This window comes from Poecilia latipinna, unplaced genomic scaffold (genome assembly GCF_001443285.1).
Source record: "Poecilia latipinna isolate Pla-1442-1.1 unplaced genomic scaffold, P_latipinna-1.0 Scaffold773, whole genome shotgun sequence".
Taxonomy (NCBI): Eukaryota; Metazoa; Chordata; class Actinopteri; order Cyprinodontiformes; family Poeciliidae; genus Poecilia; species Poecilia latipinna.
This window is the reverse complement of record NW_015113389.1, coordinates 29,012-47,498: the sequence shown is the minus strand read 5'-3', so window position 1 is coordinate 47,498 and position 18,487 is coordinate 29,012. Positions and strand designations below refer to the sequence as shown.

The 18,487-nt window shown below is 38.5% G+C and overlaps 1 protein-coding gene across 1 annotated transcript in view; it reads left to right on the top strand.

Annotated features, from left to right (window-relative positions):
- LOC106955884 (neural-cadherin) overlaps nt 1-18,487 on the top strand; it is a 136,504-nt gene that overhangs the window by 89,958 nt on the left and 28,059 nt on the right. The window contains exons 7-12 of the mRNA XM_015046312.1: nt 3,574-3,716; nt 5,360-5,532; nt 8,486-8,654; nt 9,266-9,436; nt 10,956-11,128; nt 15,566-15,733. Coding sequence (XP_014901798.1) covers nt 3,574-3,716; nt 5,360-5,532; nt 8,486-8,654; nt 9,266-9,436; nt 10,956-11,128; nt 15,566-15,733 — 997 coding nt within the window. The remainder of the gene's footprint in view (nt 1-3,573; nt 3,717-5,359; nt 5,533-8,485; nt 8,655-9,265; nt 9,437-10,955; nt 11,129-15,565; nt 15,734-18,487) is intronic.

The window sequence follows — 18,487 nt, the reverse complement described above, 5'->3', positions numbered from 1 at the left end:
TTTCTGCTTTTTTTTTCCTTGGGTGGGGGGTGTTTTTGCCCCTGCCGGTCTTTTTTTTTTTTTTTTTCAGTGACCTCTTTAGACTACTGTTGCAGACCTCCACTGCGTGCTCTTGTTGTCTTGTTGGGGCGTCCGTCTCAGTGGGTGGGCGGACACGCAGCTAAACAAACAGGTGGGCAGAGAGGTGGAGAGTTGGGCAGGCGAACATAGAGCTCGGAGGAAAATCACGCGGAAACATGGATGCAGGCGAGCCTGTGGAGAATACCAAAAGCGGAAAACAGACAGAAGACAGCCTGTCAGATATGCAGATATAGAGAGCAGCCTGCCGGCATTCAGACAAATACTCCTGCCAGACAAGCTGCAGACTGATAGAAATGCAGGCATTATTCCAGATACTGTGTTGGGTGCTTTGTCATTGCGTGGCTTAGTGAGATGTAGATATATGCTACGAGGGAAGACATGAAAATCCTGTCCAAAAACAGCACATGTAAGGGCCGGAGAGATGTACAGTATTTTATTCATGAAATTATTCTTCAGCTCAAACTAATTGTGACATTTGTAAAGGGAACATGAGCAGACAGACTTATGTTTCTTGGCATGTCCTGTCAGTTTGCATTTGAATAAGTGGTGGAAAGGCTAAAACAGATTGATGTAATGGAAGGACAGGCACGCGGGCCAAAGAAATGCAAACAGGCAGATGTCTCGGCCAGCAGACAGACAGGAAGGCATGCTCTTTCTGAGACGAGCGCAACTTCACAGTTGACTGAGACGCTTTAGGAAGTAACGTGGAGGGAGTGAATGTGTCTTCTCCGGGAGAAGCTGAGAAGAGGTGGCCTTTGAGCCGGGTGACGGATTACAGGTCACTCATGCTGCCACGGAGATTGCTGTGGCTGGCGGAGATGAATCGCCTATCAGCATTCTCCTGTAAACCATCAATCACCCCCCCCGCCACCTCCCCTCACCACAGACGCCAACACCCCACCCCATGCACATATACTTACACGCTTTAGCAGCAGAAATGGCACCAAATCTCACAGTGGATGAGTTCTGCTGACGAGTCAGCTGAAACTCAGCGAGAACGCCGCCCCCTCTTATATTCTGCTTTTCTTTATCAGCCATACTCTTTTATCCTCTCTCTTTTTTCCCTTCTCACCCCCACATATCACTTTTACTGTCATTTCAGTTTCAGCCTTCGCCTTTGTCACCTGCTCCTTACCTCACCTCTTTTTTTTCCTGTTTCACTACAGCTCAGCTTCCCTCCCAGTCACAGGGTTCATCTCCACCCCACAGTTCTTTGTGCCACAGCGGTATATCAGTCTCCTGTGTCTCACCGGCCATCTTTGCTGCCCAGCACAACAGAGATGGCAAATCACTGCTGACATTTTAAAAGGCACTGGATCAAATGGCCCACAGTGGGCCGGGCTTGAAGAAGCAGCATTTGTTCAATGACTTCAACATCCCAGCAGACATTATCATTTGTCTCAGCTGTGGCCGGCTAAGAGGACAGGTTAAATCATTGTGACAAGTAAAAGCCACAACCATACGTCTAATCAGCCTGCTGATGCTTTGGTTAGTGCATTAATTCATGTCGTCTGTCCTTCTGTGTTACGTCGTCTGCTCATGAATTGCATGCGGATTTACGGGCCACGTTTTGTTTTGTGTTTGTCAATTTTCTCTCATTATGTCTTTACAGTTCCAATTTTTGTACCTTTATGGATTTCTTCAATTTTTGGCATTAAGCTAGACAAAAATCAGCCAGAAAAAAAAAAAAAAAGATTTTTAAATTATAATTTTATTTTATGTTCTGCGAGTCTCGGTTGTAGTCGATGTCCGGGATTCAACTGTAAGAAGTAAAGTGAGAGAGTTCCAAAGTGAAAACCACTGCTAAGCAAAATGGAAACAAAGACCAACTTCAAATTGATCAAAAATGTGTCAATGTTCTCCAATGCTTCCCCAAAGTTTGAACAAAAGGCTGTTTTTGTGAGGTCTGGCTTCTTTTACAATAGGCTAAAATCCAGCAGTACTTTTCAGAAAAACAGAATTATAACGGCAGTCAAACATGAACTGTGATGGTCTGTGGTTGCTTTGTTTCCTCAGAATGAATTTCACTCTCGACCTGAAAATCCTGAAGGAGGAGGTCCCTCCATCAATTTTTCATTCCTGAAAGCTTTCCAGTATGTCAAAAAATATGCTAAAATTATTTCACAGCAGCGTCAAAGACTCAGCCAGCTGTCACAGATGCTTGATGGCAGCTTTTTTAACCAAGGGTGCCATAAGTAAGCCATCGTGTTTCCTATAGATCGGTTGGGATAAGGTCCTTCATCATGACAACAGATTTTTTAAAATCTTTTTTCAGATGATCTTATTCTAATATTAAAATTGATTTGGCTAAAATCTGCAACGTGGTAAGTACAATTTCATGACAATGTAATTCACAATTTCAAGATTAAAAAAATGTATTGCTATTGAACCATTTTGTTTCTACATTTAAAAAATCGACTCTATTACTTTTAGATAAGAACACTCAAAGCTGAGCTCTTGCACATCCCACTTCAATCAGAGGTCCTTAAGATGCTTTTTAAACTTGCCTGCTGTATAGATCGGGCCTATTGAATCAATTGCACTCGAATTGAAAAGGCACCTGTCTGCAGTATATAAAACTTCTTACCGCGGATGTGTGAGTGCAAATCAAGTCAAGTTGAGAATTGACTATACACCTATGAGACATGATTGTGTCAGAAGTACAGAAGAGGAATGAAATAAGCACATCTTTCAGAATGTAAGCATTTGAGATTTTGCTTTAGTCTTTGTAAGACAAAAGCAATTTGGAGTTTCTGGATTGTGCTGTCACAGACTCTTTGGTCAGAAAGGTTACCAACAAGCCAAATGGTGAGCATGTGTTAGATAAAATGTTTTTTTTTTTTTGTTTTTTTTTTCTCATTGAAATGTGCAGTTGAAACACTCTTGGAGAATGATGTCAGAAGAAACAAGAATTTTACCGTGAATTTTACCACATGTACACAATTAGACATTAAGATTCATTAAGATTCATTTCGAGCTTGCTCCACCCCCTCCCTAGCTGATCTGACCCTGAGTGGTGTTTTGTTATTGGACTTCTGTGTTGGCACCAGGACACTTTAAGCCGCAGTTCGATAATCAACTTTGTGTGCAGCATCTCTTTATGACATTTGTTAGTGGACATGAAAAAAGCAAGCGAACACGGTGTACTCAAAGCTAATGCGTTAGGACTAGGAAAAAGTCCAAACGCAAGCGAGGGATTTGAGCGAGTTAGACAGAGATCGAATATGAATGGGTCAGGACTTCGTAAAAACTGTGGCTCTCATGAATGTGGCTGCTGTGCAGTGAGCAGGATTTATCAGATGAGATCTAACAAGGAACAGCGGTGACTCAACAGCACTATAGCAGGCAGCCAAGGCTCACTTATGCCTGGTCCAATCCAACATTGGAATTGTAATATGCCATAATGGTGTAGGACTTGATTATATCAATTCCACTAAATGCTTCATTTGTTCTGGTTCTCGCTGTAACCCAGTTCTTTTTGAATCCTTGCAGATATCGAACATTTGTTTCCGAGGACGCTGGTCCCAACACTCTTGTTGCCACAGTCCTGGCCAAAGACCCAGATGGTGACAGTATAACCTACTCCATAACCGCAGGCAATGAAGAGGGCAACTTTGTCATTGACAGCCAGAAAGGTGATATTTCTTAATTTCCAGCCTGACATTATATTTTCACCTCTCAAACTAATTGACAGGTTTTCTGTCAAATCAAATGCATTTTTTTTTCTAACATGCTGCTACTCCTGCAGAGGTGTGTTAAATGCCCTCTGGTTTCAAAGTCAAAGCAGAATGAAAGTGAGACTTCTAATTTATAAACTATAAATTCTTCTCGAGTGCTTTTTAAGTGACACTCCCTATGTTATTAGGATTATGAATACATTCTATAACACTATTTTGGCAATTTCCACACTTCTGTTGTGTTTTTTCTTTTCTTTCCCCCCCCCCTTTTGGCTGGTGTAGAGAAAAAAAAAACTTTTCCTGTGTTTCTCTGCTTTCTAGCATTGGTGACTGCACAGTTTATCTTTTTTATTTACCCTTTGATCCGAAACCAGTGGAAATCTCTGTGACATTTGTCACCCAACCCTTTCAATTCAATTTCACAACAACTGCTCTATCATAGCTCACAATCTCCAGGCTGTGCTCTGCCGGCTTCTCTTTCTTTTGTGTCATCTCTTTATATTCCTTTCCGTCCTCTCTCCATGTTCTCATAATGAAAATAAGTCTCTTATCTACATATCTTAAAATTATAGTGTATCAATTTCTAAAATTATCAAATGCATCTTTTCTTCCCAACTTCCTTTATGTTTCTCTCTGTTTTAAACGTCAAACTCATGAAAACGCTAAAAAAAATGCTTAATTTAATAGCTGGAGAAGCTAGTGCTGCAATGACAAACAAGATTGACATTTAAGGCGGGAAAGTTACTGTGTACATCTTATAATTCACCTATTTTAATGTACTGCCGTAATAATGTCAGTGTCAGGTGTTGCCATTAATACATTATTTCCCACTCTGATCTGCATGCAGCTGGAATTATAAGTTAAGTGGGAGGAAGAACATTGAGGCACTTGCAAATGTGTGTATCGGCAAGCTGTATTGTCTTTAATCAAGTGCCTTAAAAAGAGATGAATAAAAATCCAACAAGAGAATGGAAAAAAAAAGAAAACTCCCCATGCTCTCACTTCAATGACTCTCCTCCACATCACAGGCAGCTTGCTCGTCCTGCAACCTCTGATGTTTTTGCATTACTTTTGACAAGAAAGATGTTGACTCAGATGCACCACCCTTTTATCCGACCTTTTATCTTGACTGTTACATGAAAGCAGACAAAGGAGCCAAGAGGAACGGCTAATAGGCTTCTGCTGAGCTAGGTTGACTTGGAACCAGACTCTCCTCACTTCTTCCTTGTTTCCACTCAAATTCTTGAGCTGCCGGTGCATCTTCAGAGCAATTATTGTATCAGAAATGTACCAAAACCACAACTGTGAAATTAGTTTTTGGATGTATGCTGCATATCAGATTTTTTTTTTTTTTTTTTATTTACCTTGGGACTTCTGTAGAGGTGCTTCCCCCACCCCTCTCTATTTCCTCTTCAAACTGTGTAGAAAAATAGCTGCAGAAGGAATTGTCTGCTGCGTTTTAACAATAGCTGCTCCCTCACTAAGCAAGGCCAGTGTGGCAATAACGTCCTGCTTAATGACTAATGGAAAGAATGCACATACTTTATTAGGACACAGCCTATTTTATGATGTGTATATTAATGGGTCTGAGCTCTCTGCAGGATTGATCCGTCTGCGCTCCACTCCCCTGCCAAAGCTTCAAGGCTTGGAGTACGTCCTGAACGTAACAGCCACAGACGACAATGCATCAGGCGGGCCGCACTCTCTCACCTCCACTGCCCGGGTCGTTGTTGGAGTTGATGACGTTAACAACAACAAGCCGATATTTGAGCAGGTGAGAATCTTTGCAAAACACGATAGCTGTGTTTGGCAATGTTTTAGTTGCTCCAATGTTGCTGGTAATTTATTTTAGAAAATGCACTGAAATATTACACTGTGCTCAACCATGTGGCAGCACTGGATCAAAGTGATGTCCTCTTTAATCTACCAGAACAATGTCAGGGATTTAATGTTGTGTTGCTCTTGTCAACGTTTGATCCAACATTATTGCTATTGTGAAGCTGTATTATGTACAGTACAAGCCAAACATTTGGAAGCAAGATCAAATCTATTCAAAAAAAGAAGGATAACATAGTTTCATTGGTACTTTCCAACAAAATAGGCTGCTAAAAAATAATACTAAGAGAAATGATTGAATTCAATGAAAGCAAAGCTTCCAAATGTTTTGCCTTTTTTGGCCTTGTCTCTCAGAACTTCTTTGGAAACAGCTGATTTATAGTTGAGCAATAAGAGACCGGTTTCTGTTCCACCATATCAAATAGATAGTATTTAATGGGAAGCAGGTACAATTTGCCAAGGTTGTATTTTCTGCAAATTTCTTCTCCTTATGGCACCAGATTGATTCAGCCATTTGTTCATTTCTATCCATGTGTTACGGTTTTGTCCTAATCTACTTGTATTTCATACCAGGAAGCAAACCATTTTGTACCCATTTTCCATTCCCCACACCAGTCTGTATCCCTTTCAATTGGGTAATATAATAAATTATGGTGAAGATTGTGGCTCAATGTTAAGACTAGTTGTCTTGCTACCCAAAAGTTCAATTCCAGCTTCCACCCATCGTGTTTTGCAGTTTCCCTGGGTAAATCACTTTGGCACATCATAATGTGAGTGCGACTGGCCAAATGTGGCAAGAGTGTGAAGCATTTTGAGGTGTTTGTATGACTAGAAAACCGCTGCATGCATTCATTACATTTACCATTTAAATAATTTAAGAAATTCCCCCACCTAGTGTATAATTTAATTTAATCCTTTGGGGTTTTCTAAATGTTTCATAGTGTGAATTATTTCTACTGTGTGAGCATGCATTTCTGGTGCACTTTGTTTGCGTAAAGCAATTTGGCAGACGAGGATGCCTGATCAACCCAAAATAACTCTTAAGTAACCGACTGCAAGTATATACTGTATTACTTATTGAAACAACATACACTTTTCTAAAAGAAGGCTGTGGATAGAGTATGGACAAGTACGTGAAATCATTATTTGTCAAGGGTGCTACATACATAGACCTAGTCATAAAGTGGAGAGCGTCTGCTCCAGGAACCTCATGGTTACATTGTTGCAGATTTTGCATTATGTGTTTCTGTTGGCATTTTAGGGCCGTGAATTTCAGTGGGCACTGGAGGGGATAAGAATCTGAATGTAAATGGTCTGGATGGGAGCCATCTCGTTTACCTCTGAGGTCATGGTGCTCAGGCATGAAAAAAGGTGGACTGCTTCCTCCAGCTCGTGAGCCAATCTGTTCCTCGAGTGGGCAAGTTTTAGGATTGTGATTCCTTGTTTATCCTTGGCAGGATGGAATGGTGTAGGGATAGATAAATTGGGGCGTCATCTAGTTTAAAGGCTGTGTTGCTCAGGTCTGTTGAGGTACAGAGGGCCTAAGACAAAAAGAAAAAAAAAAAACATTCACTTTACTGGTACATTTATGTTCCGACCTTCACCTCTGTTAATAAGATATCAAGGCTGGAAAAATGACAGACCAGTGAAAGCAACTAACTGAGTTTGTTATGTATGGTGCCTGGTCTCAGTCTTACGGTGAGATCTCAAAGAAGAACTCCGGTAGAGGTGGTTTGGTCATGTGATCAGATTGTCCTTTGGACGCATCATTTGGAGGTTTACCAGCCACGTCCCGCTAGGAGGATACTGAAGGACAGTATCTTTCTTCAGATCTAGGAATGCCTTGGAATCTTCCGGATTGTGGTGGAGAGTATCAAAGAAAAAAAAAAAAAAAAAGCCTGGCTTTTGCAACTCCACCATCTACCACCTCTTCAGGCTGTTTATGTCTTCATAATCTGCTTCTATGTTGCTGGAATCTTTGGAGACTTATCTGGAAACTGCAGAAATATAAAATGTCTTTTTTTTTTTTTTTGGCAACTGGCTTAGACCTTGTTAGTGTCATCCATTTTCTCCTGCGTCTGATTGTTTCTGTGAACTTCAGTGCTCCTCTCCTTCCCCTCTCTAGCTCTCATTTTCTTGGAATTCTCATTTCCCAGGCTTCTCCCTCTCTCTGTTTTCCCATGGGTTTCGATTAGCTTGCACAACCTACTCTATCTTTAGGCAGTCTGTTGGGATTTCAATTAATTTTTGAATAAAAGTGCAATATCATCACAATACACTACACCTGTCTAATGAACTTCCTCCCTAATTAGGAATGACTCGAACTTCGTAGATGACGCATTCACGTGGAGCCTGCTCTCCTGAGGTGTTTTTGACCATATGAGAACAACGCAACTTTAGGTGTCAATGTGAGCGGCTACGGTTCTGCCCCTGCTCACATCCTTTGATCCAGCTCATCTCTCTGTCCCTCTTGAACTCTTGTTTTCAATTTGTTTTTGTCTTTCATGGTCACTCTATCAAAACACGTATCTTGCATATATATAGATGCAATGCAAGAAGACTCCAGAGGGACATTCTTAATTTAGGGCATATGTTCATTAGGGGGGGGATAGATTGAAACTGTAGCCAAAGACCAAAACTGTTCACTGCTGGCTCCTCAAAATAAATCAGTTCAAGTGATTTCTTTTACACAGTTGCGTGCTTCTGGTTCTGCAATTAATCTGAGCTACTGTACCCGTCCTCCTGACCTGTAAACTGTTTGAAGTGACTTTTTTCTGATCCCCGTATTCTCATTAATGCAACACCTTCTGACAGTATATGTACCAATTCTTCCTTGTATTATTTGTGTCTGCTTTGTCTCTTCCCCTCTCCCTCCCTGCTCTTTATCTCAGTGCCAGCAGTACCGTGAGCAGGCTTCAGTGCTGGAGAACCAGCCAGCGGGGACTTTTGTGTTGCAAGTGCATGCAGTGGATGCAGATGAGGGAGCAAATGGAAAAGTGAAATATGGCTTAATGCACAGAGACAGTGCCATGCCTGCCTTCAGAATCCACCCAGACACAGGTAGGGAGCTGTGGATTGTTGCAGGGCAGAATTGGTCTCAATTATACATGAAACACAGAGTACCCTGTAGATAGACAGATCTGAAGTTAAATGGTACCTGACGTCCGTAACGATCATTGTAAAACAAAATATAATGTGAGAGAAGACTTATGCGTAGAGCAGGGAGTCCTTAGATAAGATGTTAAATTATTTACAGGTTTAAAATGAGATGTCCGGTTTGTAAGAATATTAGTGACGAAACCTGTAGCTGAGCTGAGCTGAGGTCTGACGAGGTTATAGTTTCTCCTCAGCGTAAGAAACTGGTTGAACAAGACTGCTTGAAATGTTAATATGTGGAGTCATTATGTTATTCCATCAATCATTTTCTTTCAAGCTTTGGTTATCTCTTCTTCATCTTAATCACGGAGATATGCGGCTCTTCAAAGGGGGGCTCGAATTGCTCAGAATAAATTAATAATTGTTTACTTGTCTCGATTTATGGATTGATGGATGGACGGACTCAAGTGAGAGAATTGGAAAACCACTGAATGGATGAGTGAATTTATAAGCAATCGTGTGTATATTTGCCAGAGGGTTGATGAAGGGCCTTGATTATGCTTCTGACTTTACAGGAGTGATTGTGACAGCCCGGCGCTTCGACAGGGAGCGGCAGAGAGAGTATTCAATTACAGTAACGGCCACTGATTGGGCCGAGGAGCCGCTCATTGGCATCTGTCAGCTTGCCATCCAGATACTGGACCAGAATGATAACAGCCCCAAGTTTGAGAATTTGCGCTACGAGTGTAAGTGTTAAACATATATTATTCATGAGCCAAAAATAGCAACACTGAAGCACAGATGGAACGCCGAACAATACAGTCGTGAATAGGCAGGGCAGAAGTCGCAGTGCATGGCCTTTATCCTGTTTAATCGACCAATTTGAATTTAAAAAGGGCAAACGAGGAGCATTACTTGGTGAATATTTGAAGGAAAGGTTTGATGACTTTAATGGCTAAAAATACAAATTATTTTTAGCTCACCATGTGTTGCTATGGCATGTCTTTTCATGCACAAACAAAAGATTTCAGCTCCTAGTTCTCCAATTCTCTAATTGATTATAGGTAATTAATAGTGGAGCACATCCATTTTAGCTTGGTTAAAATGTGCCAAAAAGGCCATTAGTCCAGCTTTCTGCTAATGTGTTTAATAGAAATGTAGATAGTTCAGGACAGTATAGTTTGTGAAAACCGTTTTGGCCAATACAAAAGCTGTGTCCTCCCCTGACCACATTACCTCAGTTGAAGTTTACATACAATCATCACTGGCATGGATGTGATTTGAGGCTTTTCAGAATCTGAATTATTATTATTATTATTGTTTGTTTTTTTTATTTTAATTATTAATTTGAATCTTTTAATTTTGGGACAGGAAAGATAATGAAGTAAAGCATTTTGATATCAAGATTTAGGTGAATCTTGACACCTGAACATATAACTTCTCTCTGGAGTACCTTTGGCTGTCCATGTGGGCAGCTGCAAATTTCACTTGAGCTATTTGGAGCTAGTCCTTCATTTTTGTTGTCACTTTTTCAGTCCAAGGCACTGTGAGACTTGCTTCTTTGAAGACAGTAACCCTGATGCTCTGGCAGTTTCCATTTGGTTGTGTGTGAGAGTTGGGGTCAGATTTAAAATGTTTTGACATAATTATGTGTTTCAGCATCAGCTTTATTTTTCAGTTGTACTCTAAAATACATAATTTATTCCAAGGGTAAGTTTAATGTTGTCACATCCAGGTATCTTTAAGGCGTTGTCGTGGTTGGTGATGCTGTGGGGTAGGAAGAATTTCCAGTAGTTGTCACTCTCACAGTGAATCTGAAGAGGCCTATAATTGGAATTTGTAAAGCATAAACCAAAAATTTTAATGAGTTGTGCTAATTCTGCCAACACGAGTGGCAAATAGCCAACCAGACACATGTCAGGATCTGGCTGATGGCTACAAAAAGTGGGTGGCTTTGATACAATTTGCTAAGAGACATTGCTAAGGGTGTAAGTAAAAGCCCAGAATCCAAATTGTCCATCCAATTCTCACAAAAATTAATTGAAGCTGTCTTATGTAGGCTCATTCCACCCTGGAAAAACAACTGTTCAAATAATTAAGTAAAACCCAGTGATTACATTCATGCTTTTGGTAAGTTTGTGCAAACCTCCCATTGGAACTAGATGCGTTTTGATCTTTATTGCCTTCTGCTGGGGAATACAAAAATATGTTCGTATAAGTCTGACAGTGAACAAGATTCACGCAGAAAATACTTGTCTTCTGTAGATTTTCTAAGAGAAGACACACTGGTTGGTACAAGTTTCCTCCGTGTGGCAGCTCACGACGATGACTTCGGCACTAACGCAGCCATCACTTACTCCATGTCAGTGGAGCAGCCTGAGTACCTGCGGGTCAACCCTGTGACTGGATGGGTCTACGTCAACCAGCCCATATCTCAGGTTAGTCAGAATGCAGTAGATCTGCTGGCCAACACACACACACACACACACACATGCACACTCACCGACTAATGCATCAATTTTGATGCATTAGATGGTAGCCCGTGGGTTTGTGTCAACAAAGTTAATGAACAAGTCCCATCAAAGTGCTTCCGTCTGTGACTGCCATTCTGCCGTATGTCTTCCTCCCAGGGGTGCTGCATTGTGGGAAATGCCACAGAGGGGAACAAACAGAGAGAAAACAATTCAAGCTAAACAAATGATTTAAAGCATATTTAACAATGTCAGATTTCTGTAGGTATATTTGAAGAGGATCACGGTAGACTGAGTTATAAAAGAAAGTACTTATCGCCTGGCTGATGACTGTTAATGGGTGGAAAACATTTTAGAAAGCCATTTATCACAGAGTGCAGCTGCATCCTTAATTACTGCGACTTTCTTGTATTGAATTTAAGATAATTTTGTCACCATTTATAATCTCATACTTTAGAAGGGAAGCATGCTGCATTCTGCAATCTAAAATGTCTCAAATGCTTTAAAGACAACTTGAAGTAATGTCAACTACAAAGTTGTCATTATTCAAAATGTCTTTGTTATGACAACTTGACATTAACCAGGAAATCATTACTGATGTAAATTTGTTATAAAAGTATTACTGATTGCACTTTAAAAATTAGGTAACTTTATGTTATTAAAGGTAAAGTTTAAACAGTAATGATTTCCTGGTTAATGTCAAGTTGTCATAACAAAGACATTTCGAATCATGTCAACTTTGTATTAAAAGTGTCATAATTTACCGAATGACGCTTTATGACAACAGTCATAAATATTCATGAAGGCTTATTCATGTTCATGACAGGTGTTATGTCATGTTTATGACAGTGTCATGACAGTCTTATTCAGCCCCCTTCAAATAAAGTGTTACCCTTTCATCTTTGGTGCCACCTCTAATGTTTGGTAAAATCTCTCTGCTATGGAAAATAACGTCACGGTGAACATTTTTGTTGAGAATGCATCTAAGCAGTGTCTAAATGGTTATATAGCAATGTGCGTATATATTTGATTTAAAATGAAAGTTTTTAAAAACAATCTAGAATTAATTTTAGACATTTATTGTCTGACTTAGTACAAATCTGATTTATTCAACATAGACAAAAAAAAGAAAAAAAAAGCGACAACGCCAAGCTTTGTATCCAAAATATTTCAATTATTAATCCTGTTCTTTCCTAACTAGTATACTTATTCCAGCCAAAAAAGAAACAAGTTCAAGACCTTTCAGTATGGATTACTAAAGTTTTTATCGCGGCTGGAACAACATATATTTTTTAAGGAGCAACTCTGTTTGCTACCTGCCTATGTGACCCTTTGTCAGTGCAGCCACTTTTTTGTCACTGTGGTTCTGTATGGATGTTCCGGTTCTGGCTGCATGACTGACATTTTTCTTATTGCACCAATCTGAACTTTGTCTTTAATTGTATCCAGGAAGCATCCTGTTGTCCCGCGTCTCTATTGTTTAATGACGCATTATAATGTGTGTTGCTGTTGTGTCTAATTATGTAAATCTCATCATATTTACCAACATTATCTCTATTCATGACATCCACAAAAATACAGACTGCATGTCATTACAGCAACATCAAGACAGCAAAAAAAAGGGTTAAATTAGTTTGTAAAGCTGTCTCAGTTTTTTGCAGTTCTTTTTATTTTCTATCTATCCATCCATCCATCTGTCCCTCCCAGGGAAAACCCAGGCATGTTCAGGGAGAATATACAGTTGACTCATTGAATCATATTTTTGTAAAAGAAATATGTTTAAGTAATAACCAGTGGATTTTATCCCCAATGTTTATCATCTAACTCAGCTCTGCATGACATTCTGTTTACATTTTTTATGTGTGGTTGACTCTTTATAACCCCACAGCCACAGCACATTCCGTGTTTGTTGTTTCTCATTTATTTAAAAAAACAAGAAAGAAAGTGTTGTTCTTTTGGCAGACACATACCTTTTCACTGTTGGGTTGTTTATTATTAAACATACTTTTAAGCGTGCCAGTATCAGAAATCCACGGCGGCATCTGCCTTATGACTTCACCGCTAGCTTCATGCAAAATTAAAAGTAGTAAGCCTCCAAAACCTCGTCAAGCGATGATGCTGCATATTTTAGCATACTTTCAGAAGCTGTTTGAATCGTCCTTCAATCACGCTGCAGCAGAAATCATTAAAGCACTTGTGTTTTCATGTAAAATGTATAATTGGTCTGAGACGATGCTCTATTTTGATTTACTTGTCAGTTTCTCATTACAAAGTAATCAGTGCCAGACCATTTTAAAACTACAGTAAAAAATAAATAAATAAAACACAGTTACCAGTATAAACCCAGTGCTTCAGCTGAATTTGAAGGATAAGGGCAACTGAACAAAGGCAGATATTTTTATGTCCCACTGTAAGACAGTGCCTTGCACAGCCATGGTTCATGAAGTGTCAAAACATTGTACAGTAGCTACATCTCCACAGAGAATTAGGTGGAAAGGACTGGAAAGGCTGGCACGACTGTATCCAGACTGTATCCATGGATAATTTCAGGCTGAAATAAAAAAAAAAAAAAAAAAACTTTATTGCAAATCTAATTTAAAACCTTTGTCGGATGTTTCCAGATATTCGATCTGACATTCATTTATTTAAAAAAGCAGCAGCAGCAGCTGGCACCACATTGGACAGCACAGATTACAATCTTTGTGTTCTGAGTTTAATCTTTTCAAAAGAGTTGTTCACAAATACTAATTAAATGCTCCTGTGAATAATAAATGTAATTTGGAAACTGAGACACATCCCTTTTTACCACACACTTATATTATGATAATTTCCTATTAACACGAATAGGAAAAAACAGGTAATAGTGCAACTTAAGAACTGATTTAAATTATTAATTGTGAGTGTAGAAAAGAAGAAAATATTGTACAGGCATAAAAAAGTACTTCAAGTGCGCTATATTTCCCTTGCTCTAACTTTGATGAACAGTCCCAGTAATCTCTTAATGAATGTTTTCAACATTGTTCACTTTGTACTATGTGAAGCAACTTGAACTGTTACTTTTAATCCACGGTCTCTTTGCTCTTCATCTCACTTTGGCTAACCACCTAAATTTTATTCAGTCGTGATGAACTCTTCATTACATTAAGCATATTTCTCTTTCCAGTAAGCTAGTCGTGTAAAATAATTACATTTTTATGACAGTTCAAGCTGTTTATATCATTATGTTTCTATGAAAGTCTTCTGCGCCTGCAAATGGATTATTTTATTCATGAAGATTAGCCTCTTTACTTTCCCTCTCATTGCAATAAACAATAACTCGTCGCCCTCGGGTTCAATACTAAATGTTTACAATGTTAAAATTTGCCTTAATCTGTAGAAACGGCTACAAGTTGTAAATATCCTGAATGTGCAAAACAACTCTTGGCCAGTTTAAAAGAACATTTTCCTAAATTTGTAAGTCTCTAGAGTCACAAAGGACATTAAGGAATGTCACTGGCTATATATGAATGTATAAAACTCGCTTTTGTTTTGTGGCTTCCACTTGTTCTGTTTTGTCATGATATGAGAACATTCGTTTATTGAAGAAAAAAGCAAAACAAACCTCAGGTAGGAATGAAAGGTTTCCAAGCAACAATTAAAAAGAGTCACAGGGCCCTGTCAGTTTCGGTGTTTCTTCTTGCTTTATATGCTATGCTAATTCAACTGAAGCTCTGATAGATTTGTCTCAGATGTGATTATAAGCCTCCAATAATATTTTTTGGACATGCATTCTTTGCTTTACAAATCCTTCTATGAATTGCAAATGAGAAGCCTCGGGACAACCCAAAAGTTTGTCCTGCTGGTCACACTGATTCAAGGTTGAAGCTAAAGCAACCATTTTTGGAGCAAAAGATGGGCTGAGGGTGCAGAACGATGGAGCATGCCTTTTAGATTTGAAAGCCAACAAAGAGAGAGTAAAATTACATTTTCTCACCTGAATTTTGGATTTAACAGAGTCAATGCCATGAGGTACTGCACCGCCTAACGATGGGGATAATTTTTTTTTTCACCTCTGGACTCCATGATATTTTAAATTACTTCTTATTGACTTTATAAACAAATGTCAGTTAATTTTCTTTGTATCGCTCTAGATTAATGGTGGTCTTCTCTTGCAAGGCGTCAGATGTTGATTTCTTTATTATGACAGATTTTTTTTTTTTTATCTTGAGATGACAAGAAAAATATCCTGTTATCATGAGACAGCAACTTTTATTTTCATGTCATAATGAGATATGCTTTTGTTCTTAGCATCTGTACCCCGAGGCTTTGCTGTATGCTATTAATTGCTCTTTTTTTTCTGTAAACTTAACAGTTAACTATGTCTCTTGATCCTGTAAACACCTGAGTTGTTAACTCTCTCTACAGAGAACCTATATAACACGGGACATTATCGCAACAGATGGAGGAAATCGCAACACTTCCGTGGAGCTGGCAGTGACCATTACTAATGTGAAGAATCAGCCTCCTCAGTGGGAAAAAGACAGCTACAATGTTGTCGTACCTGAGAACACTGCTAGGGATACACCTATTGTGGTAAGGCAATTTGCATCTTTAATTGTATGGTGTCGCTCTTAATGTTGTTAGATTTTTCTTTTGTTATTTAAGGGTTGAATTAGCTGCTCGTTTGGTGTTTGGGTTACTGAAGTGTGAACCGATGATGTCACAGAATCACATCATGTTTGTCAGTGGACTGACAAAAAACTGGAAGCACGTTGGTTTGAAGTTAGCGAAGTCTGACACAGAATCTCATATGCTAAGCATGTTTTCTGACTTTGTGGCTGCTACTAAAAATAATTAAATATCTTTGATGTGAAGAAAATATAAATTCAATTTTTAGACCGCAAATTCCCTTTAGTGCTAGGAGAGGTGCACTGATAAGAGAGATTACTTATAGACTCAAATCACTGGGTTAAACATTGTTATGTAAACTGCAGTTCATACTTTAACTGCAGTTAAATAATCAATCAAAACTGAATGACAGTTTTGATTTTCCCTTATTACCAATTACAAATGGAGTTTTGTATAGTTTTTTCTGGCTTGTTGCATGTAAAACTCTGTAGCCTGATCTGCCTAAAGGTAAGAAACTGTTTGGCCTTACTTGAGCTGCCTTTCGTCACTTGGACTTTAAGACACATGCTTAAATACCCTAACAGCATACCCTGATATGTAGCCTGCAGTTAATTTGCTCAACTCGAACAAAATAAGTAAATAAAATACAACTGGCTTAGTCCAAAGACAGAAAATTTTTTTGCCTGACAGCAGTCCTGGAATGCACTAATTAACAAATTGCATCTCATTTGTTTTGCCAGATTAACTCTGTTACAATTTGTTTATGCTAAGCTAGGCTAATCGCCTTCAAGCTCTAGTTCAAACATAGATGAGAGTGATGTCTTTTCACTTTTGGCAAAAAGCGAATAAATACATTTCCCTAAATACAAAGCTGTTCCTTTTAGCCCAGCTCTTTAGCATCTCAAAGCAGCTGAGCGTGAAGCTAGAACCAAGAACCGATTAGCATTGCTGGCATCAGACTGCAGGAGCAGAAAGCTTGTCTCACTCTGTCCAAATGAGGAAAAAAACACTGCTGGCGCTTCTAGAGGTCATTAATTATTAATATTCAGGGTATTTTTTTTTTCTGTGTAGAAAATTAAACAGGAGTCTCTGAACTGTTATTCCACATTTTTCATTAGTGCCTCTTCTCGTAACTAGATCAAGATGTTCAGGTTGTAGCATTTCTGCAGGTTGTAAAAATCTTTTGCAGGATTAAATCACTGAATGAAAATCAAAATTGCTTCTTTCATTTTCTTATTGATAAGAATGAATATGTAGCTGCATCTCAATAACTTAGAGTATCATTACTGACATAAAATATTCAGTTACATGAGTGAAACACAGACTATGTAGACTTATTACATACTAAGCAATACACAGTACCTATGAAAAGTGTTCATCCGTTTGGGCATTTTACCCATTTATTATTTTTACAAATCAGTCATGACATCATCGTCAACCCAATTTGACTTATTTGACACAAACATACAGTAATACAAAAAAAAAAATCTAAACCTTTACTGTCAAAGTGAAAAACGATTTCTGTAAAGTAATGACAATTGAATAAGAAATATTTAAGTCTATTATGTTAAAGTCCATAGTTATAAACCTTGTTGGTGGGTGTTTATTAAGTCTTAATGTTTAGTGTTCATGTGACTACATCTGGTCAAATGGTTGGAGCTCTTCTAGAAAAATAAACAACTAAAAACTGCCTTTCATCTTCCACTATAAAGCTCAAAGTCCTTAATGTGGTCATCTACAAAGCTTCATATTCTCTTTGACAGACGTCTTAGTGCAGTTGCTTAAATTGGATATTGCTTTTTTTTATAATCTTTTAAACTTTTACTGCAACAGAAGATTGCTATATGTAGATAGATATATGCCCTGAATTATTCTCGTATTAACCAACTGGCCATTTCTTTTCAGAGGCTGCTTTGTGAAATGAGATGTAATTGGTGAACGGACCCTGCAAATTCATTCTGACAGATGTGATTAGATTACTGTGATAAGATTACTGCCATTAAGTGTCCATAGGAGCCCATACGCCATAATAACTGTACTCTTAAGTGTGCTTTATCACGGTCAGTGCAATAGAAATAAACCTCCAGAGTCTACATCCCTCTTTCTTTTTGATCAGAGTCTATAGACTACCATGTTTTATATATAGTATTTATCATGTATTTTGAAAGGAGCTACTGAGCTGTTAGAAGCAGCTCAGTAGCTCTTTGCTCATATTAGGCTGATGCTGGTTTGACGTACAATCTTTTTACAATCTTTTTGGCTGGAAGTAACTAAACTCAACCAAAGAGCATTGGATTGTTGTTCCCTTTTCTAATATGCATGTTGAATGCGTATTATAAAGTACACCACATATTGCACTAATGATTTTTTATGGGGTTCCAGGTAATAAATATATAGTTGAAACCATTCAAGCCTTCTTGTCTGCTGGAAAGCAGGAAGTCAGGTGCCATCAAATGATAAATTCATGGAAAGATTTGGATATATTCCTTCAGGTCTTTTTCTTTTCTTTTTTTGTTTTGTACTGTTATTGTTTTATGGTGTTCTCACTAAAATGCTTGTTGTTAGATATTTTGTGATAATTCTTTAGAACACCAATGTAATCAACATTCTGACTTCTGCAGCTTTGAAATGGCCTTAGTAAACGCTGGAGTATGCAATATAAAAATATAAAATTGCTATTGATTTTTTTTTTTTTTTTGCAAGAAAGAAAATAAGTTT